Source organism: Canis lupus, chromosome 31 (assembly GCF_011100685.1).
Source record: "Canis lupus familiaris isolate Mischka breed German Shepherd chromosome 31, alternate assembly UU_Cfam_GSD_1.0, whole genome shotgun sequence".
In the NCBI taxonomy this organism is placed as follows: Eukaryota; Metazoa; Chordata; class Mammalia; order Carnivora; family Canidae; genus Canis; species Canis lupus.
This window is the reverse complement of record NC_049252.1, coordinates 38,253,286-38,278,977: the sequence shown is the minus strand read 5'-3', so window position 1 is coordinate 38,278,977 and position 25,692 is coordinate 38,253,286. Positions and strand designations below refer to the sequence as shown.

The following is a 25,692-nucleotide window of genomic DNA, read 5'->3' as shown; positions in this document are numbered from 1 at the left end:
GCTTCCTGTCTCTACGGACCTGCCTCGTCCACACACTCCGCCTGGAAGGGCTCACACAGTACGTGACCCCGTGTCTGACCCCTTTCACGGAGCGTGATGTTTGCCAGGCTCGTCCAGGTTGCAGCGTGTCCGCGCTTCACTCCTGCCACGGCCGAGTAATATTCCAGCAAACGGCCACCCCACATCTTATTTATCTGCTCATCATCAGTCAGCGGACATCGGGGTTGTTTCCACCTTTTGGCTGTCGTGAATAGCGCCGCCGTGGACGTTGTACACGGTTTTGTTCGAACGCGTCTTTTCAGTTCGCCCTGGTGTCTACCTAGCAGTGGAGTTGCTGGATCAGATGGTGACTCTGCGTTTAACGTTCGAGGACCTGCCAGGCTGCCTTCCACAGCAGCTGCACCGTTTTGCATTTCCAACGGCAAGGTTCCTTCCACATGCTCCCCGACGTTGCTTCTGTTCTGGTTTAAAAAAAAAAAATCGTAGCCACCCTTGGCTATGATTGGCATCGTAATAAGACGCTGGCATCTTACTGCGGTTTTGACTTCCGTTTCCCTGACGACTGATACTCTTGGGCTTCCTTTCAAGTGCTTGTTGGCTGTCTGAATATTTTCTTTGGAGGGATGTCTGTCAAAGTGCTTTGCCCGTTTTTAATTGGGTTATCTGTAGCTTTGTTGAGTTACAGGAGTACTTCATGTATTCTGGATATTAAATTATGCTTTGCAAATATTTTCTGTCATTCTGTGGGTTGCCTTTCACTCTCTTGATAGCATCCTTTGAAGCACAGAACTGTAACTTTCGATGAAATCCAACTCACCTGTTTCCTTTTGTTTAGTGCCATAACCAAAACAATCTCTTTGCCAAATCCAAGGTCATGCAGATTGTCCCCTATGTTTCCTTCCAAGAGTTTTAGAGCATCAGCATGTATATTTAGGTGTTTGATTGATGTTTGAGTTGATTTTTGTATATGGTGTGAGGTAGGGTTCAACTGTATTCTTTCACACGTGGATGTCCAGTTGTCCCAGCACCCTCTGTTGAAGAGACTATTCTTTCCCCCACGAGATGATCTTGACGCCCTTGTTGAAAATCAATTGACCAGATAAGTATGGGTTTATTTCTACATTTTCAGTTTTATTCCACTGACTTCTATGTCTGTCATTATGCCAGTACCACTGTTTGGATCACTGTAGCTTTGTAGTAACTTCTGTGTGTCCTTTCTAATTTGGACGTCTTTTGTTTGTTTTCCTTGCCAAATTGCTCTGGCTAGCGCTTGCAGCACAATGTTGAATAGAAGCGGTGAAAGAGGGCATCTTTGCCTGTCCCTGACTTAGGGGAAGGCTTTCTTTCCTACACTATGGAGGCTGATGTTCACTGTGGGGTTTTCATCTACTCTCTATTATGCTAGGGAAGTTCTCTTCTCATAGTTTGTTGATGGTTTTATTATGAGAGGGTGTTGGCTTTTGTCAGATGCTTTTTCTGCATCAGATGAGATCATCACGTTCCCCACCCCCCACCACACACACTTTATTCTATTAATGTGATGTATTAGTTTGATTGTTTTTCCATATGTTGAATTACTCTTGCATTATTGGGATAAACCCACTTGATCATGGTGAATGATTCTCTTAACATACTGCTAGATTTTGTTTGATAGTATTTGGGGGAAGTCTTAAAAATCTTTATCTATAAGGAATATTGGTCTGTAGTTTTCTTTTGTTTGTTTTTGCCTGGCTTTGATATCAGGATAATTCAGACTTTACAGAATGATTTAGGAAGTGTTCCCTCATCTTCCGTTTTTGGAAGAATTTGAGAACATTTAGTGTTAATTGTTCTATAAATGTTTAGCAAAACTCAGCATGAAACCATCTGGTCCCAGGCTTTACTTTTGGGGGAGGTTTCGGATTATATTTTAATCTCATTCCTTGTTTTATGTCTATTCAGTTTGCCTATTTCTTCTTGAGTCAGTTCACTCACTTGAGACTCAAAGACACAAATAGATTGAAAGTGAAAAGATAGAAAAAGATACTTCATGCAAATAATAACCAAACGAGAGCTGGATGGCTATAATAAAATCAGACAAAATAGACTTTGAGTCAAATTTGTTGTAAGAGACAAAAAAGGATATTAAGTATTGTTAAGAGGGTCAACATATCAAGAAGAGATGACAACTATAAACACATATGCACCTACTAACAGACTTCCAAATATATAAGGCACAAATTACAGAATTAAAGAAATAATTTCAGTTCTATGATAATAGTTGGAGATTTCAATGTCTTTTCCACTAATAAAAAAATGACATAATAGAACAACTCGATCAAAGATCAACAATGAAACAGAAGCTTTGAATAACACTATAAACCAACTAAACCCAACATGTATACAAAATACTGAGCAATAGCAGAATGCATGTTCTTCTCAAGTCCCCATAGAATATTTTCCAGATTAGACTCTGTTAGGCCACAAAACAAATCTCAGTAAATTTTAAAAGCTGAAATCGTACCAAGTATCTTCTCTGACCAAAATGGAAAGAAACCAATAACAGAATAAAAATGGGAAATCTCACAAATAAATGGAAATTAAACACACAGTGAAACAACCAATGAACCGAAGAAAAATTCACAAGAGAAGTTAGAAAATACTTTGATATGAAAGCAGATGACAACACAATGAGCCAGTACTTAGGGGATGGAGCAAAAACAGTGCTCAGAGGCAGATTCATAGTTGTCAACACTTGATTTAAAAAGAAGAAATATTTAAACCCACAACCTAACTCTACATCTTAAGGAACTAGAAAAAGAAGAGCAGACCAAGCCCAAAGCTGGGAGAGGAAGGAAACAGAGCACAGATTAATGAAACAGACACTAGAACTACTACAGAGAGAATCGGCGAAACCAAAAGTTGGTTCTTTGAACAGAGCAACAGAATGGACAAACTTTTATCTAGACTAGGAAAAAAAAGAGATAAGACTCAAATTAAATAAAAATGGGGACATCACTACTGACCTTATGTATGTGAAAAAGGTTATATGAGAGTTCTAACTGGACACCAAAGACTTTGGTGTCCTGCAAAAATCCTTAGAAACACAGAAACTACCCAAACCAACACCCTGACTGGAGTCCTTTATCTCCTCCTATGGCTCCAAGTTACTGTTTAGTGTCCTTTTATTTCAGCTCAAATTATCATTTCTCCTAGGCAGGTCTGTCCATGGGCAATGAAGCCTTTTAACTTTCATTTACCTGGACGTGTCTTAATCTTTGCTTCACTTGGCAAGTGCACATTTGTGGGGCATGAAATTCTTGGTTGGTGGTCCTTCTTCCAGCGCTTTACACACACTGTCCCTCCTGCTCCCACATTTCTGATGAGGAATTGGCTGCTAATCTTCCCTCTTGCTGCTTTTAAGATTCTCTCTTTGTCTTTGTATAATTTGGTTATCATATATTAGTGTGGGTGTCTCTGGGTTTATTCTCTTTGGAGTTCACTGAGCTTCTTAGATGTGTAGACTCCTATTCTTTTTTAATTCGAAAAGTTTTTTTGGCCATTATTTCTTCAACTTTTTTTTCAGCCCCTCTTCTCTCCCCTCTCTTTAGGAGATTCCTGTCGAGTGCATGTTGGTCTACTTGATGGCGTCCCACGGGTCTCGCAGCCTCTGTTCACTTATCCTTATTCCTTTTTCCCATCGACTCCTCAAACCAGAGTATTTCAACTGTCCTGTCTCCTTATTTACTAATTCTTTCTTTTGCCTGCTCACATGTGCTATTGAGCTCCTCTAGTAAAGTTATCGATTCAGTGATTGCAATTGGTTCAATAACCCTAGAATTTCTGTTTGGTTCCTTTTTTTACTTCTGTCTCTTTACTGATATTCTCAATTTCATGAACATTATGCTCTTGGTTTCTCTTAGTTCTTTGTTCATGATTTTCCTTGACTCTTAGAGTATATTAAGAGAGTTTACTTAGAATTTTTGTCTAGGGATGGCTGAATGGCTCAGCGGTTGAATGTCTGCCTTCGGCTGAGGGTGTGATCCTGGGATCTGGGATCTAGTCCCATATCAGGATCCTTGCAGGAAGCCTACTTCTCCCTCTGCCTATGTCTCTGCCCTCTCCCTCTCTCTGTGTCTCTCATGAATAAATAAATAAAATCTTAAAAAAATAAAAGTTTTGTCTAGAGACGCCTGGGTGGCTCAGTTGGTGAAGCATCTGCCTTCAGCTCAAGTCATGATCCTGAGGTCCTGGGATCAAGCCCCATGGGGATTGCTGGCTCAGCAGGAAGCCTGCTTCTCCCTCTTCCTCTACCTCTACCTCCTGCTCCCCTTGCTTGTGCCTTCTCTCTCTCTCTCTCTTTCTGTGTGTTAAATAAATAAATAAAATCTTTAAAAAAATAAAAGTTTTGTCTAGAAAGTTAAATCCCTGGGCTTTCTCAAGGGTATTTTCTGCTAATTGCTTTTTTTTTTTTACCTGTGAATGAGTCATCCTTTCTTCTTTCTTTGCATCCTTCATATTTTTTGTTGAAAGCTGGACATTTTGAGTATTATCATGTGATAATTCTGGATATCAGATTCTCCCCTTCTCTATAGTTTTTGTTGCTGATTGCTGTGACCTGTCATTGTGTTTTTGTTCAGTGACCCTTCTAAACTATATTGTAATGACTGCACTCTTTGTCAGGTGTGCTCAGTGTTCCATTAGCCTAGTGGTCAGATACTGATTTGACAGAAACTTCCTTAAACACCTGGAGCCAAACAAGACTTTTCTCCCAGTCTTGGCGGCTGGGCTCTGCTTGTGTGTTGGGACCAGCCCACAGCCCTGGGCTGGACAGTTGACAGATCTGCCTTCACCTTCACATCATGCCTGTCAGAACTGGACGTGTAGCCAGTGGTAAGTGTCCAGGGCTTTCTCAGCTCCTTTCTGAGCATGGGCCCCTTGCAGGCATGTGTGGGGTCTTCTGGTCTCCCAGCCATCTGTGAAAGCCTGAAAACCTTATTTCTCCAAACATTTCATTCCCCAGCTTTCTGTCCTTGGCTTTTTGGGGTGTCTTCTGTTTGCCACAACTGATACCTTTTCCCCAGGCCGCAGTGGGTTCATTTGACAAACTCTCTCCATGTAGCTGCTTCTTTGCCTTGAAGTTATGAGAAATTAAGCCAAGCCCTTGGTGTGGGCACCTCCAGAGCCACTGCTCAGACAACCACACTTCTCATAGAATGGGGCTTGCTCTTGCCAGAACCAGGGCCCCTCACTGGCACCCAGTCCACCAGGCTGCAACCACTTTGTTCTTGATGGAGCATTTCCTTGGTCATTGTAACCCCTTGACCATTTGATTCTTTGCCAGTTTTTTTCAGTGTTTCTATGGGGGTGTAGGGGTGGGCCCTTAGAGTTCCCTACTGCCCATCTTTTCTGATCACTCTTAGTAGGCACAACTTTTAAAAGTCCTTTTGAGGACATTTGTTGATATCTCTCAGAATTTAAAATCAGCAAACTCTGACCTGGAAGTCCCACTTCTGGGAATTTAGGCACAGTGAAAACATACACCTGTGCACACAGGTAAGCGGTGGGGACCCTTCATGGTGGCATTGTTTGTAATGATCAAAACTGGAGAGACTTCAGATGCCCATCCCCCTGTTTCTGCATAAACCCCTAATGGTGTATCACCCTTTGCGATTCTATGTGTCTAGGGACAAGGAGCAACCATAAGGTATTATTTCTTATCAAGTTGGCAAAGATAGAAAAAGGTAACCCCCATGCTGAGAATCTATACTGCTGTAAAGAGGACCCTCTGTGGGCAATGTGATTTTCTTGCCTCCACCATTTGACCCATTGCTCTGCAGTTCCAGGACTTCATTCTCAGATTTGCTCACGTGTGTGGGAAGCTGCGTCTGGCTATATCTGGACATGGGATATTTGCTCCCACCCTCTGGTCTGGACATGTTTTCACACTGTTCTGGCCTTTCTCCACTATTGCTGTTTCCAGTCATCCTTTCCCAGCTGCTCTCTGCCAACCCAGCCCAGTAGGTGGGAGCCCCAGAGGCTGTGTCCTCTTCTCTGCCCTCTGCATCCCAGCAGCTGACACGGTGCTGGAGCACACGACATTCTGGTGTCTGTGAATGTAGGATGCCACCTGTCCCTAGAAGACTGTCTGGACACCAGACAAACCAACTGCCAGGTCTTCCCTGTCCCTACTTCCCAACAGGACTGTGGCATGTGCTGATGTCGGGACAGCCCTCATCTGTGCGTGGGGAGGAGCTGCTTCTACTTACAGTGGGTTGGGGTCTTTGTTCTCAGCCCATTTGGTGCCCACAGGGTTTTCCTGGGAACAAAGTCTCAGACTGTGATGGTGGCCAGACAGCAGAGCAACGACTGGAAGTAGACATGGCCCATGGCAGGCATCATGTTCAGGAGCTCCTGGTCCTCCAAAGATGACAATATAAGCCCCACAGAGGAGGGACAGAGGTCCTTGGGTGCCGGCTAATGATCACATCGCTCCCCTGAGCTCCGTGTTCCCAGATGAGTTGTGGGTCCCCTTTGTCAGTGAAACCACCACAGGAAACAGAGGAAAAGGGTGTGAGACTCTAAAGTATTTGTTGGGGGTTATTCTGCAGGAAGCGAGTTGCATGGTTAGACTGGCCCAGGGGTCATGTGGGGCTGAGGAAGTCTCCTGTTGCCTGTCTGGCCCAGAGGGGTCCCTGGGCTCTACCTTTCAGGGCATCCGGGGGTGCTTTGGGGCACTTTCTGGGGGCGGGGGATGCAGATGTGGGTGGGTCAGCCCTGGAAGGAGTCCACAGTAACAGACTGGCTGTGAAAGGGAATGGCTGGCTGGGTGGCTTCCTCCTGAGTCAAGGGTGAGCTTGGAGAGGTTGGCTCCGCAGCAGGCAGGGGCCTTTAGGGGACAGTCTAGGTCAGGCAGGCAGGACCCCGAGGGGAAGCGCATGGAGTAGCCAGCTGGGCTGCAGGAGGAGGTGGGCTGCACAGGGGCCGCCCCAGCAGAGCCCTGAGACCCTGGGGGGCCCAGGAGCTCTCATAGCCCAGAGGCAGGTGGTGGGAAGCAGGTGGCCCTGGGACACCCAGGCTGGAGGCCATGAAGCAGATGCTGTGACACGTGGTGGCCTGGGGCTGGGTGGGGTCAGGGTGGAGGTCAGGGGTGCCCAGAGGAGCCTTTCCTGGGTGGCCTTTATGGCTTCCTGGCTACAGGCCACATGGGTGTCTCTCTACTGTGTTTTCCCAACACTTCATCTCCCAGTAAGGAGGAGGTGAGGAGGGGATGAGGAGCTCAGACGTCAGAGAGCAGCTGTGAGTTTAAACCCCCGTCCTTTGGGTGCCTGCCGTAGTGCGAACTGCCATGAGAACGGCTAGGGCTGGGTGAGGCCAGCGGTGTTTGTCACAAATAAATCAAAGGAATAGCACGTGGGCTCAGGGCACTTCACCCCATGGGCCCTCCGGAAGTGACACATGCCAGGCACCATCAGCAAAGCCCAGAGAGTCACAGGTCACTTGTGCAAACCACTGAGGACAAGCGTTCCTGAGGTGAGGGCAGGGGCGGGGGCACGCTGGCGGGCGACATAGGGGGTTGCCTCTGCCTTTGTCAACAAGTGTCCTCCCGTGACGTCAGTGCCATCCTGACATCAGAGCAGCGTTGTCCAGAGCACTGGGCATGTCCAGGCCTGACGGGGTTCCCAGGGCAGGCCCTGCCCCGTGACTCCGTGTCCCTCCTGCTCCCAGGCGGAGTCCAGACCTACCAGCTGATGTCCTGAGTCCTGCCCAGGACGGGATCCTGGGGCTCCTGCCACCCTGAAGACCTGAAGATTGTGCTTCCAACCTAGTCGTTTCCTTTGGGGGCTTAGAGCAGTGCCTTCCCCAGCCCGCCGCCTCTCCACGGGATGAGCAGAGCACGCTGGAAGACCCCAGGGGGACCCCAGGAGGCCCCCAGGCCCCCCGGGCTGTGCTGCCTGCGGCCCCCAGGCAGGCTTGTCCGGGACACTTTGCCCAGCTGGGGCAGTGGGTGGAGACGGGCCTGGGCTGAGCCCCCCAGGCCACGCCCTGTATGCAGGTGGCCAGCCTCAGGGGCCCCGGGGACCCACTCGGGGCCCAGCAGCCCTGACCATCTGCGCCAGGGCGTGAGTCCCACCCCGCGGCCCCGCCCAGAGCAGTTGGGCCCTGGCCCTTGGGGACCTCTCATCGCTCCTTCCAAAAATGTTCACGAGGGAAGGGACCACTGTTGGGTCCAAACCCCCGGGACCCCACCCCCATGAGAGTCAGATGAAAGGAAGCAGGTCAGCAGGTGAAGTGAATTTATTGGGGTGCCAGGGAGGTGCCCACAGGTTGGAGGGCGAGGTCAGGTGACCAAGCAGAGGAGCTGGGAGGGAAGGCAGGTGACCCAGGGCAGGTGGAGGTGCATCCCGGGAGCAGGAGCCCCGGGGAGCCACGGGGTCCGCGTTCTTGGGAGGGAGGAGGTGAAGGTCAGGTCAGGAGAGTGGACACCCAGGGGGACCCCATCGTGGGTGGGGGCAGCCACCTAGCACAGGTGAGGGCTGGGCTGAGGGGTGGCCGGGAGGCCCACGGTCCCTGGGTGGGGCCTGTGCCCAGCGCCCTGGGGGCACGTGCCCCATCAGCGGGAGCACATGGGGCGGCACAGCAGGGACACGCTGGAGGCCTGGGGGCAGCAGCTGGGCTGGCAGGGGGAGAGGGGGACGCAGCAGGCGGGCCTGCACACGGGGCGGCAGAGGAGGGACACGCAGGAGGAGGGTCTGCAGGGGCTGGGCTGGCAGCAGGGGGAGGCCTGGCAGCAGACAGGCTTGCTGCAGACAGGGGTACAGCACACAGGCTTGCAGCACACAGGCTTGCAGCAGACAGGGGTGCAGCACATGGGCTTGCAGCAGACAGACACACAGCTGTCTTCCTGGCAGGGGGAGGAGCTGCAGCAAGAGGGCTGGCAGCTAGACTGCTGGCAGCAGAGGGAGGACTCACAGCACAGGGGCTTGCAGCAGACTGGGGTGCAGCAGACGGGCTTGCAGCAGACGGGGGTGCAGCACACGGGCTTGCAGCAGACAGACATACAGCAGCCCTCCTGGCAGGGGGAGCAGCTGCCGCAGGAGGGCTGGCAGCTAGACTGCTGGCAGCATGGGGAGGCCTCACAGCACAAGGGCTTGCAGCAGACAGGGGTGCAGCACACGGGCTTGCAGCAGACAGACACACAACAGCCCTCCTGGCAGGGGGAGGAGTTGCAGCAGGAGGGCTGGCAGCTAGACTGCTGGCAGCAGGGGGAGGACTCACAGCACAGGGGCTTGCAGCAGACGGGGGTGCAGCACACGGGCTTGCAGCAGACAGACACACAACAGCCCTCCTGGCAGGGGGAGGAGTTGCAGCAGGAGGGCTGGCAGCTAGACTGCTGGCAGCAGGGGGAGGACTCACAGCACAGGGGCTTGCAGCAGACGGGGGTGCAGCACACGGGCTTGCAGCAGACAGACACACCGCAGCCCTCCTGGCAGGGGGAGCAGCTGCCGCACGAGGGCTGGCAGGAGCCGGGGCAGGCCGGTGGGCAGGGGCTGGACCCGCAGCTCGCAGGGGTGCAGAGGAGGGTCAGGCAGGAGGCGGGGGCGCAGCAGGGGGGCTCGCAGCAGGTCTCCTGGCAATCGTCCACCTGCCAGGAGGAGCTGGTGCAAGCGCTGGGCGAGCAGAGGCGGCCGCCACAGCTCAGGTCGCTGGAGCAGACGGACAGGGTGGAGGCGGCAATAAGGCAGGTCCGGGAGCAGCAGGTGTCAGCCATGCTGGAGTTTTGTGCTGGGAGGTGAGCAGGACAGGGGTGTGTGTGACAGGTGTGCGAGTGAGGTGCTCTGGTTGTCAGGGGCTTTTATACCTGTCCCTGGGGTGCTGAGCCTCGCCTGAGCCTGCACCAGCCTTCCTTTTCCTTGTTGCTCAGCGTGTATTTCCTGACAACCCTTAGGGGCTTATTTGCGGTGCGATGTTTGTCCTCAAGGCTCTGAGTGTGTCCGGTGATGCCTGGTTGCTTGTGTGTGGAAACACTGAGGTGCACAGTTCCTGTTGGTCGACCAGCTCAGGGTTGGGTGTGTCTGGATAACCTGGGCTCCTCTTTCCGTATTTGCTTGTGTGTCTTTGGTGTGAATTCTGGCCTCTGCAGATGCTCCACATGTGGCCGCAAACCCCTCACTGAATAAGAGTGTGTTGGCTCAGAGGAGCCCCCCATCTCCTGCTCCACCTGCAGACTCTGGTGGGGTGACTCCCACAGTCCGCGCCCGACACTGTCCTTGTTCCGCTGTTTATCGCACGGTTCCCCAGTGATGTGCATATTCTGTACTCTCTTGAGTTTTCAGTTTTATTATTTATTTAAATTTTTAATTTTCAGGAGTCTTATTTTAATCTTTTAATCGCACGGTGCTTATGATAAGTGCACCCCCTAGTCCCCATCACCTGTTTCCCCCAGGCCCCCCACCTGCCTCCCCTCTGGTGACCATCAGTGTGTTCTCTAGAGTTATGAGTGTTTCTCGATTTGCCTCTCTTTCCTTCTATTTTTTCCCCCTTTGCTCCTTTATTTTATTTCTTAAATTCCCCGAATGAGGGAGGCCGTGCGATCATGTCTCTCTCTGGCCGACTCGCCCCCCTCGGCATCACGCCCTCCGGCTCCCCCCACGTCGGTGTAAATGGCGAGATCTCCCCCCTCTGACGGCCGGGTGACACCCAGGGTGCGCAGGGACCACGTCTCCTCCCTCCAGCATCTGTCCGTGGACGTCGAGGCTCCTCCCGGTGCGGCCCCCGTGGACATCGGGGTGCAAATATCCCTTTGAATTAGTATTTTTATATCTTTGGGGTAAATACCCAATAGTACAATTGCTGGGTCGCAGGGTAGTTCTATTTTTAACCTTTTGAGGAACCTCCACAGTGTTTTCCAGGGCGGCCGCACCAGTTTGCATTCCCACCAACATGCACGAGGGCTTCCTTCTCTGCACATCCTGGCCAACACCTGTTGTTTCTTGTCTTGTTGACGTTAGCCGTTCTGACAGGTGTGAGGTGGGATCTCATTATGGTTTGATGTGTATTTCCTCCACGATGAGTCATGCTGGGCATCTTTCATGGGCCTGTTGGCCATCTGGATGTCTTCTTCAGAAAAATGCCTGTTCATGTCTTCTGCCCATTTTTGGATTGAATTATTTGTTTTTTGGGGTATTGAGTAAATACAGACCCTATATGCGTTTTGGAAACTAACCCTTTATCTGATATGTCACTTGGAAAGAGCCTCTTCCATTCCGTAGGTTGTCTTTTAGTTTTGTTGGTTGTTTCCTTGGCTGTGCGGAAGCTTTTTATCTCGGGGAAGTCCCAATAGTTCATTTTTACCTTTGTTTCTCTTGGCTTTGGAGACGTGTCTTGCAAGAAGTTACTGCAACCGAGGTCACAGAGGTTGCTGCCTGTGTTCTTCTCTAGGATTTTAATGGATTCCTGTCTCATTTAGGTCTTTCAACCATTTTTGAGTCTATTTTTGTGTGTGGTGTAAGAAAATGGGCCAGTTCCATTCTCCTGCATGTGGCTGTCCAATTTCCCCAGCATCATTTATTGAAGAGACTGTCTTTTTTCCAGTGGATATTCTTTCCTGATTTGTCAAAGATGAGTTGACCATAGAGTTGAGGGTCCATTTCTAGGTTCTCTCTTCTGTTCCACTGATCTGTGTGTCTGTTGTTGTGCCAGTGCCAGACTGTCTTGATGATCACAACTTTGTAATATAGCTTGAGGTCAGGCATTGGGATGCCCCCAGTTTGCTTTGCTTTTTCAAGTTGCTTTGGCTATTTGGGGACTTTTGTGATTGCATATAAATGTTAGGATTGTTTGTTCCAGCTCTGTGAAAAGTGCTGCTGGTACTTTGATAGACATTGCATCGATTGTGTAGATTGCCTTGGGTAATATGGACATTTAATGATGTTGTTTTTCCAATCCACGAGCATGTCATCTTTAATTCCTCACATCACCATTTTATAGTTTTCAGAATTCAGGTCTTTCAACTCTTTGGTTAGGGTTATTCCTAAGTATCTTATCTTTTTTTTTTTTTTAAGACTTATTTACTTATTTGAGAGAGAGAGAGCATGAGCAGTGAGGAGGGACAGAGGGAGAGAGAGTCTGAAGCAGACTCCGTGCTTAGTGAGGAGCCTGACTCAGGGCTTGATCTCATGACCCTGAGATCATGACCTGAGCCAAAATCAAGAGTTGGATGCTTAACTGACTGAACCACTCTAGCACCCCAGTATCTTACTATTTTTGATATAATTGTAAACGCGATTGATTCCTTAACTTCTCTTTCTGCTGCTTCATTACTGACGTACAGAAATGGAACAGATTTCTCTACCTTGACTTTTTGTCCTGAGACTTTACCAAATTCCCGAATCAGTTCCAGCAGCTTTTTGGTGGAGATTTTCGGGTTTTCTGTATAGAGTGTCATGTCATCTGCAAGTAGTGAAAGTTTGACTTCTTCCTTGCCGATATGGAGGCCTTTTATTTCTTTTTGTTGTCTGACTGCGGAGACTAGGACTTCCAGTTCTAGGTCGAACAACAGTGGTGAGAGTGGACGTGCCTGTCCTCCTCCTGACCTCAGGGGACAGGCTCTCAGTTCTTCCCCACTGAGGATGGTGTTCACTGTGGACTTTCTCATATGGCCTTTATTAGGTTGAGGTGGGTTCCCTCTAAACCTACCTTGTTGAGGGTTTTTATCATGAATGGATATTGTACTCTGTCAAATGCCTTTTCTGTGTCTATTGAAATGATCACATGGTTCTTCCTTTTCTCTTATTGATGTGATGTATCACATGGATTGATTTGTGAATATTGAACCACCCTTTATATTGAATAAATCCCAGTTGATTATGATAAATTATTTTTTAAAATGTGTTGGATTCAGTTTGCTAGTGTCTTGTTGAGGATTTTTGCATCCATATTCATCAGGGTTAATGGCCTGTAGTTCTCTTTTTTTAGCAGAGTCTTTTTTTTTAAAAGATTTTATTTATTTATGAGAGAGAAAGAGAGAGAGGCAGAGGCACAGGCAGAGGGAGAAGCAGGCACCATGCAGGGACCCCGATGCGGGACTCGATGCGGGACTCAATCCCGGGTCTCCAGGATCACGCCCTGGGCTGAAGGCAGGTGCTAAACCACTGAGCCACCCAAGTTGCCCATTTAGTGTAGTCTTTATCTGGTTTTGGTATCAAGGGTAGTGCTGGCCTCATAGAGTGAATTTGGAAGTTTTCCTTCCTTTTCTATTTTTTTGAAATAGTTTGAGAACAGGTATTACATCTTCTTTAAATTTTTGGTGGAATTGCCCTGTGTCTAGTCTTTAATTTATGTTTGCTGGGAGATTCTTCATAATTGATTCAGTTTCTCTGCTGGTTATGGGTCTGTCCAGGTTTTCTATTTCTTCCTGTTTCAGTGTTGGTAGTTTGTACGTTTTCAGGATTTATCCATTTCTTCTAGGTTGTTACTGTTGGCATATAGTTTTTCATGATGTTCTCTTATTATTGTTTGGCTTTCTTGGGGGTTTGTTATTATTTCTCCTCTCTCAGTTGTGCTTTTATTTTTTGGATTCCTTTCTCTCTGTTTTTGCTGAGTCTGGCTAGGGATTTATCAGTATATCAATTGTTGATTTTTGCAAAGAACCAGTTCCTCATTTCATTGATCTGTTCTCTGATTTTTTAGTTTCTATATCATTTATTTCTGCTCTAATCTTTATTATTTCCCTTCCTCTGCTGGCTTTAAGCTTCATTTGTTGTTCTTTCTCCAGCTCCTTTAGGTGTAAGGTTAGGTTCTGTAGTTGAGATTTTCTTTCTTCTTGAGGTAGGCTTGTATTGCTATATACTTCCCTCTTGGGACAGCCTTTGCTGCATCCCAAGATGCAAAGGTTCTGAACTGTCCCCCAGTTGCCCAAAGGTTCTGAAATGTTGTGTTTTCATTTTTATTTACTTCCATGTGTTTTACATTTCCTCCTTAGTTTCCTGGTTGATCCATTCATTCTCTAGTAGAATGTCCTTTTTTTTATTTTTTATTTTTTATGATGTCCTTTAACCTCCATGTATTTGTGGTCTTTCCAAATATTTCCTTGTGGCTGACTTCAAGTCTCACAGCACTGTGGTCTGAGAATATGCATGATATGATCTCAATTTTTGTGTACGTGTTGAGGGCTGATTTGTGACCCATTGTGATCTATGCTGGAGACTGTTGCATGTGCCTCGAGAAGGATGTGTATTCTGCTTTAGGATGGAATGTTCCTCATATATCTGTGAAATCCACCTGGCCCAATGTGTCATCCAAAGCCCTTGTTTCCTTGTTGATTTTCTGCTTGGATGATCTGTCCATTGCTATGAATGGGGTGTTCAGTCCCCTACTATTATTGTGTTATTATCCACGAGTTCCTTTACGTTTGTTATTAACTGTTTTATGTATTTGGCTGCTCCCAAGTTAGGGACATAAATATTTACAATTGTTAGATCTTCTGACCTTCTTGTTGGATTGTCCCCTTTATTATGACTTAACGTCCTTTTTCAGCTCTTGTTACGGTCTTTGGTTTAAAATCTAGTTTGTCTAGTATAGGTATGGCTACTCTGGCTTTCTTTTGACATCCATTTACATGGTAGATGTTTCTCCATCCCCTCACTTTCAATCTTCAGGTATCTTTATGTCTAAAATAAGTCTCTTGTAGGCAGAGTATGAATGGGTCCTTTTTTTTTTTTTTGCCCATTCTGACACCATATGTCTTTTGATTGTAGTGTTTAGTTCATTTACATTCAGAGTAATTATTGATAGGTATGTATTTAGTGCCACTTTAGTGTTTTGTGATTGTTCCTGAAAATTTTCTGTGATTTTTTAAATCTTCATATCTTTCATGGTTTGTTGGCTTTCTTTAGTGATATATTTGGATTCCTTTCTCTTTATTCTTTGCATATTTATTAATGGTTTTAATACATGGTTACCATTAGGCTTGTATATAACCTCTTCTGCAAATAACAGTCCATATTAAGTTGATGGTCACTTAAGTTTGAAACCATTCTTTACTCCTCTCCTCCTCACTTTTAGGTATGTGTTGTTATATTTTACATCCTTTTATTTTCTGAGTTCTTTGACTGATTTTTTATAGAAATGTTCGTTTTTACTCCTTTTGTGTTCCCTGCCTTCATACTGTCATTTGGTCTTTCCCACTCAAAGAGTCCTCTTTAATATTTCCTGCAGGGCTAGTTTAGTTTTTCTTTGCCTGAAAAGCTTTTTATCCATGCTTCTATTCTGAATGACAGCCTTACTGGACAGAGTATTCTTGGCTGAAGATTTTTCCCATTCAGCACTTTGAATACCTCATGCCCCTCTCTTCTGGCTTGCAAAGTTTGTGCTGAAAAGTCCCCTGCTAGCCTATGTGTTTTCCCTTATAATTTAATATTCAATGTCTTCTTTTTCTTGCTGCTTTTAATATTTTTGTTGTCACTATGTTTCCTCATTTTAATTACAATATGTCTTGGTATTGAGCTGCTTTTTAGGTTTTGGTGGGAGTTCTCTACTTCCTGGATCGGAATGTCTGTTTCTTTCCTTAGATGAGAGAAGTTTTTGGCTATTCTATCTTTTTTTAAAAAAATATTTATTTATTAATTGATTGATTTGAGAGAGGAGAGAGAGAGAGAATGAGCAGGAGTAGGAAGAGGGAGAAGCAGACCCCTCATTGTGCAGGAAGCCCAACACGGGCTCCATCCCAGGACCCTAGGATCATGACCTGAGTTGAAGGCAGCATTTAATCAACTGAGCCACCCAGGCATCCCTCAGCTATTATATTTTCAAATAAATTATCTGGACACTTTTCATCTTCTGGGACCCATGTAATATGAATGCTATTACATATGATGGAGTCACTGATTCCCTAAGTCTTTTTTTCTGTTCCATAATCCTTTTATCTCTCTTTTGTTCAGCTTCTTTATTTTCCAGAACTCTCTCTTCTAGGTCATTAATTTGTTCCTTTGCTTCTTCCAGCCTGTTGTTCATTTAATTTATTGAGTCCTTTATCTCTGTTGTTATTCCTTATCTCTGTGTTAATTGTCTCACTGATGCATTCCACTCTTTTATCAAGTCTAGTAAGTATCCTTATAATCACTGCTTTAAATTTTCCAACAGGCAGGGCACCTGGGTGGCTCAGTTAAGTGTGCAACTCTTGATTTCAGCTCACATCATGATCTCAGGGTCATGCTCAGCATGGAGCCTACTTATCCTTCCCCCTTTGCTCCTCCTCCCATGCATTCTCTCTCTCTCTCTCTAAATAAATAAATATGTAAAAAAATGTCTGTCAGGCATTTTTAGAAATATCTGTTTCACTTAGATCTCCAGCTGTGGCCCTGTCTTTCATTTGGGACAAATTTCTCGGCTTCTCATTTTGTCTAACTTTCTGTGTCTGTTTTCCTGTGTTAGGAAAGTCAGCTACATCTCCTGTTCTTATGAAGAAGAGGTCCTGTAGTCCCCTGCCACACAGTGTCCCCTATTCCCCAGGGCTCTGTGCTTCAAGGCCTTGTCTCCTGTGTGTGCTGTGTGTGCTCTGCTCTTGTGTCCTGCCACTTTATCCTTCAGGCCAGTCATCTCTAGGCTTTCTTTACCTGTTGTGGCTAGTGTTTGGTCCCTGGTCTGAATGTGGCATATTAATTAGTGTGTTCTGATCTGCTTGTGAAATGAGACCTATCATCACCACCACCAGAACTCAGCCTCCATGGAGCTCCTGAATTGGGAGATGCAGTGTGAGCAGACATTTGGACTGGTCTTCTGGATGAGGGGGCCCACTGGACTGGAACTGAGATGAGCATGACTGGGAATGGTGGTTCTTCAAGAGCACAGGGGATGTGGGGCTGGATGTGAGCAAGTTAGGTAGCCAGTGTCATCACTGGGCTGGTTTCTGCAGGTGGCTCTGTGCTTATACTGGAGGAGTGTGGGAGGGAAATGGTACCTGTCAGTTCCTTTGTTCACAAAGGCATCTTTCCATAAATGCTGCTTCTCCTGGTTGTACTCCCAGATGAGCAAATAACCTCCCCACTGGTGCCCTAGATTTTCTTCGGGTCACTGTTTCCATGCTGTATGTCCAAGGGCTGTTTGCCCTGCATTTTCTCCACGAGGAGCAGCTCCAACTTCCTCCAGATTCCCCCAGAGCCAAGCATATTGACCATCCAAACTCCAGTCTCTAAGCTCTGCTGGTTGTAAGAACTCATAAATTTGGGCCCTCTCGCTTCCATGCTAGTTGCCGTGGGGATTCATCTTCCCCGTGTGCTCCCCTGTGTGCTAATTTAGTCTGTTGCCCTTCTGCGTGGCCACAGCCCCCTCCCCACTGTGGTGGCCATGGTCTGTTTCTCACCCAAGCCATGTCTCTGCACTTCTATCTTCTTTGTGTGGCTTCTTCTCTCCCATTAGTTGTGGAGTTTGTTTTGGCAGTTTTCAGATCAATTTCTGGGGGGTATTTAGGATGAATTATCTGATTATATTCATGGGATGAGGTGAGACTAGGGCTCTCCTACTCAACTGCCCTCTTCCCCCACCCCTTGAGTTTTCAGTTTTAAATAGGATGTGGTTTTGTGTGGTGAAGGAAGGCACTTTCTCTTGTCCGCCCCTCCCCCCCAACCCCATGAAAAGTTCTTCTCCCCAGCCTCAGGAGGTAGAAATATCCCAATATTTGGTTAAACCATTGTCAAATCTGTATCATTCAAACCAGAGCATGTTGCTCATAGGCAGGTCTGCGTAGTGGCGCCAGATTTAATTTCCTCACTTGTTCATGTTTTGTTTTTGCTTGTGTTTTTCCTTTTTTAGAGTTAACAATTGCTTCTTATGTTTATTTGCTTCTTTCTCTGTGTACCTATCATTAGATCATCACTAAATCCTCTAATTTATCTCCAAGCTCCACTCAAGAGGGTTGAACATATCAGGTAATCTGCTGGCTCCCTTTATTTTGTGGAGATGTCTCTCCAAGAGCTCCATTTATGGGATGATGTCTGCTGTGTATTCCAGGCATCACCCATGGATCTCCTCTCATCACTGTCTTTGGATTTTCCTCCATCTCTCTCCTATAATGGGTCTCTTATTTCCTGAACATAGTGTCCTTTCCTTTCTGGGCTTATGTCTTTCTTTGGGTGGAGCACACCGTCTGACCTATCATCACTACCACCAGAACTCAGCCTCCATGGAGCTCCTGAATTGGGAGATGCAGTGTGAGCAGACATTTGGACTGGTCTTCTGGATGAGGGGGCCCACTGGACTGGAACTGGAAAAATATGCACCAGAGTGACCACTGCCACAAGGAACATATAGCTTTCTGAAAATGGGTGCATAGGAGATAAATTTTGGAGCATAGAATAAGTAAAGATGACTTCATACTGCTTTTATTCTTGATTGATAATTTAGCTGGGTATAATCTTCTGGATTGGAAGAATTATCCCTTAGGATATTTTGCTGAAGACATAAAATGTTTCCAGAATTTCAAATGTTCCCTTGTGCTGTTTCTCAGTTAACCCAACTCTCCCAAGGAATCACTAGGTTCATCTTATTTCCCTATGGATTGGTTTCACCTGTTCAGTCTACTTCTTAGTTTATGGCTCCTTTTGCTCAACAGAGTGTCTGTGATAAGCAGCCACATGGGTGATGCATTATTGATCCACTCTCTTTTCCTGATGATACAAATTTAGACTATTTACAGATTTTGGCTAATATTAATAATGCTGCTATAAGAATTATTGTACATTTTGGGGGTTTTTGGTGGATGTATTTAGCAATCTCTCTTCAGTGTGCACCCATGAGTGGAATTTCTGGGTCGAACGATAGGCACATGTGCTGTTTAGCATATATCTTGTCCCAACGGCTTTCTAAACACATTTACATCCCTATTGGCCAATCTTATGACTTGTATAATGACTTGTCATTCTATATCCTTTGTAAAATGAGGTATTGTCAATCTTTTAAATTTTATCCATTTTGGAAAGGGTGTAAGGATACCACATCATTGCATTAATTTCATTCCCTGATGACTAAAGCTGCTCATTGAGCACCTGAATATATTTTCTTCTGAGGTTGCATGTTTAAGTCATTTGCATGGCTTTTAAAAGTAGGATTATTTGTATTTCTCATTGGCTTATGCAAATTTATTATATTTTCCAAATATGAGTTAATTGTTGCATGTATACAGTGGTGTGTAATAAATGTTTGATAACTGGCTGTCTGTAAAATGAAACCAAAAAGCCCTAATTTATTGCATGTACCAGTTCCCATGATATAAATACACCACAGCTCTTATTGTGATGTTTTGAACACAGAACTGGGAAGAAGTGGTGCAAGTGTGCTTCAGCACTCCACCGGGTATAAGCATTACACACGTCTCTTCCAAGTCAGGGACTTGTTTTTCTCATCCTCTGGATGGTATCCTTTTTAAAAAGTCAACTTATTGAGGTGTGATTTGCATACTGTAACATGTACCTGTCTAAAGTTTCTATTTGCCTAGTTTTGGAAAAATATGCACCAGAGTGACCACTGCCACAAGGAACATATAGAACTTCTCCATCATCCTGAAAATTTCACATGTGTTCTTAATCCCACCCTGTCACACCCTGGCCTCAGGAAACTACAGAACTCCTTCCCATCTAGGTTAGCTTTGTGTTCTCTACAGGTTCACGTAAATTATGTAATATGAATTCTTAGGGTTTGGCTTCTTCTCTTGAGTGTATTGAGATATATGAGTATGTATGTGGCTGCCTTCTTTTTGTGCTGCATAATTTTCCATTGTGTGGATATAATACAATTTATTCATCCCACTGAGCTGTTGATGCACACACAACTGGTATGAACGTTCATGAACAATTCCTCGTGTGGACTTATGTTGCCACTTGTCTTGGGTAAACAGCCAGGAGTGGGATGTCTGGGCCACATGATTGGTGTATGATTGACAGACTGCCCAACCGGTTCCCAAGTGACCACACATGTTTACATTCCCTCCAGCAAATGTGTATGTTCTTTTACATCTTTGCTGACACTCACGATGGTTAGACTTTCTAACTTGAGGTGTCCTGATGGATGTGTTGTGATGTTCATGGTGTCCTGGATGAATAGAAGCTCCTAATTTTAATGAAGTCCAGTGTAATGACACTTTCTTTTGAAAAAGAAAAAATACATTTATTTATTTACTTTTGAGAGAGAGAGAGAGAGCAAGAATGTGTGAGTGTGGGGAAGGGGCAGAGGGCCAGAACCTCCACACAGACTCTCTGCTGAGCAAGGAGCCCTACCAGGGGCTCAATCCCAGACCCATAAGATCATGACCTGAGCAGAAACCAAGCGTTAGATGCTGAACTGATTGAGCCACTCAGGAACCCCTGACTCTTGCCTTTTTTGTTTATTTCTTTTTTCTTTTCATTTTTTCCCTCCTTTTTCTTTTTTACTTTTTTACAAACCCTTGTGTCGAGGGCTGATGACTCTTGCCTTTTGTGTTTAGTGTTCTTGGCGTCCCATTGCCAATCTTTGCGTACCGCACATTGTGAAGATACTCTCCCATGTATCCTTCTGGACCTCCACCACTTCGCCTTCTGCATTCAGCTCTGATATCCTTGTCCTCCCCTCATTAATTGTGTACATGAAGTGAGGTAGACAGACGGCAAAGTTTACTTTTTTACCCTCGCATACAGACATCAGCTGGCCTGTCTCGTCACTACCCTACTAAGCTGCAGCGGCACCCTGATTGGGAATCAGGGAATCAGTGACACTGAGGGCGAGGGTCATTACTGGACCCCTGGGGCCTCTTGTTCTGTGCGTCTGCTCTTGTGTCATCATCTGGATCTTGTACTTTTTGTGATGGAAAGTGTTACCCTGACCTTTCAAGCTCTCCCATGATTGCTGGCCTCCTCAAGGGCTTTACCTTTCCTTACACTGATTTCAGTGATACTTTCCTAGAAAATTGTCCCCTTAGCCCACAAAATCTGACTGTATTGATTTAAAGATGTATATTTCTTTCCATAATTTAAAATTTTCTCCATCTTTGGTCATGTGTCTGTTTTGATACTTAATATCCATTATCTTTTTTTTTTTTTTTAGGTTTTCCAACATTGTTCTCCTTTTATAGACTTAAAAAAAATAAATGCTTGGTTTCTTTGATTATATCTACTGTTGCTTTTTCTGCTTTAATTCATTAATTTTATTAATTTATTTCTTTTATTTCCTTTGGAAGTTTCTGAATTGAAATCTTATTTATTCTCAATTTTGCTTGTATACTACTGTATGTCCTTGAGGATTATTGTGCTTTGGTTTACTCCCCAGTTTGGAAGCACTTTAAATTTTCCAAACAAAACTTCCTTTTTATTTTTATAAGTTCATCTTAATGAATCTGTCACAGAAACTGGTTTGTATATAACATTTTTTACCTTTTTAGATAGTATTTTTATTATAAAATATTTCAGGAAGCATAGAAAATAGTAGAATAGACATCCAAATATCTATGAGTTAACAGAAACCTTAACATTTTGCTGTATTTGCAGAATATTCCACATGTTGTTGACACGCCATGTGTCCCCCGCCCCCCTTGGGATAGCCCCCTGTTTGGAGGCTGGCATTCACATTCCTGCACATGCTTTTGTAGTTTTTGTAGAGAAGTTTATAGTCATGAAGGCAAAGTATCACTTTGTGGTTTTAACCTTTCAGTGTGGGCTTTTCTGCACATATCAATCTGCAATGTGATCTTTATTTTTATTCGATGTTATGTTTCTGCCATTCATCTGTAATGCTGTGTTTCTCCAGTTCAGTCATGCTAACTACTGCATGCTCTTTTCTTGTGTGCATAGACTGTGGTCTAGTTGTCCATTCTCCCACTAAAGGTGGTGTTTAACTTTTAGGCCTTTCAGACTCCATTGTACAATAATCTATGTGGGCGTCAAGTGCACACACATAAGTCTTCTCCAGGAGAGCTGCTCGGGGTATAGGATGTGCACAGGTTTCGCTTTTCCAGATGTTACCGACTTGCTTTGAAACATGACTCTCACCTGCAGCATAAGCAGACCTTGTTTCTACACTTTGGGTGATGCTTGTTGTCATCAGACTTGAACATTTCTGCATTGGGGTCCCCAGGATTTTGGTGATTTGCTGGGGGACCTCCCAGGACTCAGTATGTAGAGCGAAGTCAGCCCAGGGGAAAGGTGCGTGGGGAGACGCCAGTGATACTGGACATATTTCCAGAGCCCTTCCCAGTGGGATCACCCAGGACATGCTTAACTCCGCTGCTAGGAGCTGTGACAACATGTATGATGCGTCACTCCCCAGGGAGCTCATCAGAGATCAGCACCTACGGTTTTTATCAGGGCCAGATCACATGGGCACCGTCTGCCTGGCTTGTACCAAAATTCCAGGCTTCCAGGAAGAGTGACTACTCAACACAAGCCGTAGTATTTGTACAGTTTATGCCAGTGAGGCCCTCCTATCACATGGGTGGAAACTCTCCCAAAGTCTACATTCCCAGGCACCCCCTAAGGGCCTACCTTATGAGCAGGCCTAAAGACAGCTGCCCAAGGCCTGCGGTGCTGACTCTTAACTGCACAGGGCCTGTGGAGTCCATCCTTCTGGAGCGGGGGCTGGAGACAGTCTGGGTTCAGGGAAGTCGCCCTGATGGGTGGCTCTTCCCCAGGGTAGGCACTGCCATCAGACTATTTAGCCTTTATGTCCTTGAAAATGTGTCCACATCCTGGACATACATGTAGCCAGAGGCACTTCCTGGACACTACTAAAGACAGGACATGGTGGTCCTAGGGCACAACCCGGACCATCCTTACGTGGGGGGTGTTAGGTGGGGATCTTTGTTGGAAACCCCAGAAATGAATTCTGCTCAACTTGATCTAAAAGGAATTTATTGGAGGGACTGACAGCTACAGAATGAGGGTTGGTGAAGAAATAAGCTCAGGAATCAGTGGAGGAGCCAGGGCCATACCGGGTCCAGGGGCAATAGTGAGAAACCAGCTCTGGAAAAGATACTTTATCTTGTCTTCTTTCGCTCCACGAGGTTCAAAGGCTTGGGGGAGCCCAGCTGGCCTTGCTGAAGTCACTGCCAATCCAGGTGGAGGAGGCAGGGCATATTGACTTGGGGAAAGTTAGTACCTGAAGAAAGTCAGTGGGACAAATGCACCATGGGAAACAGGTGACCAGTGTCCACTGCAGGAGCCCAGGAAAGAGGACTGGATACTTGACTTGGTGCTTAGTAAAGAATCCAGGGTGTGCAGGTGGGCTCTCGAGCTTTGGGTGCTCTTATGAAGATCACTTAGCAGCAGGACTTCTGGGCCGAGGAGGGGCCGCAGCAGGCCTGGCGGGAGCACACGGGGCGGCACAGCAGGGACACGCTGGAGGCCTGGCGGCAGCAGCTGGGCTGACAGGGGGAGGGGGTGGCGCAGCAAGCGGGCCTGCACACGGGGCGGCAGAGGAGGGACACGCAGGAGGAGGGTCTGCAGGGGCTGGGCTGGCAGCAGGAGGAGGCCTGGCAGCAGACAGGCTTGCAGCAGATGAGCTTGCAGCAGACAGGGGTGCAGCACACAGGCTTGCAGCAGACAGACACACAGCTGTCTTCCTGACAGGGGGAGGAGCTGCAGCAAGAAGGCTGGCAGCTAGACTGCTGGCAGCAGGGGGAGGCTGAGCAAGGGGAGGCCTGGCAGCAGACGGGCTTGCAGCAGACAGGGGTGCAGCAGACAGGGGTGCAGCAGACGGGCTTGCAGCAGACAGGGGTGCAGCACACGGGCTTGCAGCAGACAGACACACAGCTGTCTTCCTGGCAGGGGGAGGAGCTGCAGCAGGAGGGCTGGCAGCTAGACTGCTGGCAGCAGGGGGAGGCCTTACAGCACACGGGCTTGCAGCAGACAGGGGTGCAGCAGACGGGCTTGCAGCAGACAGGGGTGCAGCACACGGGCTTGCAGCAGACAGACACACAGCTGTCCTCCTGGCAGGGGGAGGAGCTGCAGCAGGACGGCTGGCAGCTAGACTGCTGGCAGCAGGGGGAGGACTCACAGCACATGGGCTTGCAGCAGACAGGGGTGCAGCAGACGGGCTTGCAGCAGACGGGGGTGCAGCACACGGGCTTGCAGCAGAGAGACACACAGCTGTCTTCCTGGCAGGGGGAGGAGCTGCAGCAGGACGGCTGGCAGCTAGACTGCTGGCAGCAGGGGGAGGCTGAGCAAGGGGATACCTCACAGCAGACGGGCTTGCAGCAGACAAGGGTGCAGCACACGGGCTTGCAGCAGACAGACACACCGCAGCCCTCCTGGCAGGGGGAGCAGCTGCCGCACGAGGGCTGGCAGGAGCCGGGGCAGGCTGGTGGGCAGGGGCTGGACCCGCAGCTCGCAGGGGTGCAGAGGAGGGTCAGGCAGGAGGCCGGGGCACAGCAGGGGGGCTCGCAGTAGCTCTCGGGACAGTCGTCCACCTGCCAGGAGGGGTCGGGGCAGGAGTCGCCGGAGCCGGGCAGGCAGACGCGGCCGCCGTAGCTCAGGTCGCTGGAGCAGACGGACAGGGTGGAGGCGGCCATGGTGTGGGTGCTGGGGCAGGGTGTGGGTGCAGGTGAGTGTGTGGGTGCGGGTGTGCGTGTGAGTGTGCGAGGTGCTGGGCCGGCGGCTTTTATACCCCTCCTGGTGCGTGCTGTCCAGCAGCCGGCCCCGCATGCCTGCCTTCCTTGTTGGTGTTTGGAGCCCAGGACTCTCATTAGTGCCGGCTTTATGTTTGGTCCTATGAGGTGTTGCTTAGCTATAAAACTCCTAGTATATTTTGGGATCTGTTAACACATCCTCTGGTTCCTTTGGTGCAGCACAGACGTTGAGCTAGTAAAGGTGTGAGTCTGCAAAAAGCATGTCCTGGGGCCAGGTTGCTGCATAAGAAATCCATCCCTTGGAATCCTAAGTGCCCTTTGTTGACACCCGGGTGGATCTCGTACACACCGGTGGAGTGGGGTGGGGAGGGGTCTCTGCTAGCCAGGGTGGTGCAGCTTCCGGAGTGCCAGGCTGGAGAAGCCAGGGTCAAAGAAGCTGTGGGGCAAGAAGTGTTCTAGTTGTGACGCCCTGGTGCGGAGGGCTCCCCTGACGGCACCTGCAGGTGGCAAGCAGGTAACGGTGGGACAGTCGGGTGGCCACTTCCATGTCCTTGGGTGGCCACCAGGCCTCTTATGCCTGACCAGTCACTGAGGCCGTGGGTTCTGCATCTGGGCACAGCCTTCTTATGCCCCAAACACCGCAAACCTTGAGTACAAACAGGCGTGCAGAAGGCACAGCTCCAGCAAAGCCTCCATGTGGAAAACAATGATTGTCTTTGTCTTTCTTATTGATTTTCTTGATTGTTAGCTGAAAAATTCCTTGGGTCACCCCAGCCAGGAACCTGAATGTCATCTGAACCCCTTCCTTCCTTCCTTTCTTCTGGAAGTAATATCCAAGTGGCCACCAAGTGGTTTTGGTTTCCTCTGCTAAATAAATTTCCATCATCTCTGGTCCTTCTACCTTCCAAGTGTGAACTTATTCACTGGGGAGCCAGCCCCCCCAACATGTGCTGGGAGTGGTGCCAAGCTCGAGAATGCATGGGTGCCCAGGGCCCGGCCTGGTGCGTGGAGCCCCTGGGGGAGGGCTCTGGGGGCACTCAGGCAGCATGTGGTGCCCCTGCTACATCTGTGAGCTCCAGTCCTCGCCCTTCCTGGCCATTCTGTTTGCAGCAGTGGTTCTCACCCCA

The 25,692-nt window shown here is 47.5% G+C and overlaps 3 protein-coding genes across 3 annotated transcripts in view; 1 reads left to right on the top strand and 2 right to left on the bottom strand.

Moving 5' to 3' along the window:
* TSPEAR (thrombospondin type laminin G domain and EAR repeats) overlaps window positions 1-25,692 on the top strand; it is a 170,535-nt gene that overhangs the window by 58,922 nt on the left and 85,921 nt on the right.
* LOC111093468 (keratin-associated protein 10-8-like) lies at window positions 8,298-9,795 on the bottom strand. The gene has a single exon (XM_038581624.1). It carries the CDS (start codon window positions 9,749-9,751, stop codon window positions 8,594-8,596), a length of 1,158 nt encoding a protein of 385 aa, XP_038437552.1. The 5' UTR covers window positions 9,752-9,795; the 3' UTR covers window positions 8,298-8,593.
* Window positions 22,834-24,553, bottom strand: LOC100685181 (keratin-associated protein 10-7). Its single transcript, XM_038581623.1, has one exon. The coding sequence runs from the start codon at window positions 24,506-24,508 to the stop codon at window positions 23,258-23,260; it is 1,251 nt and encodes a 416-aa protein (XP_038437551.1). The 5' UTR covers window positions 24,509-24,553; the 3' UTR covers window positions 22,834-23,257.

Coding starts and splice junctions, on each gene's coding strand:
- LOC111093468 (XM_038581624.1), bottom strand. CDS start 9,751: ATGGCTGACACCTGCTGCTCCCGGACCTGCCTTATTGCCGCCTCCACC.
- LOC100685181 (XM_038581623.1), bottom strand. CDS start 24,508: ATGGCCGCCTCCACCCTGTCCGTCTGCTCCAGCGACCTGAGCTACGGC.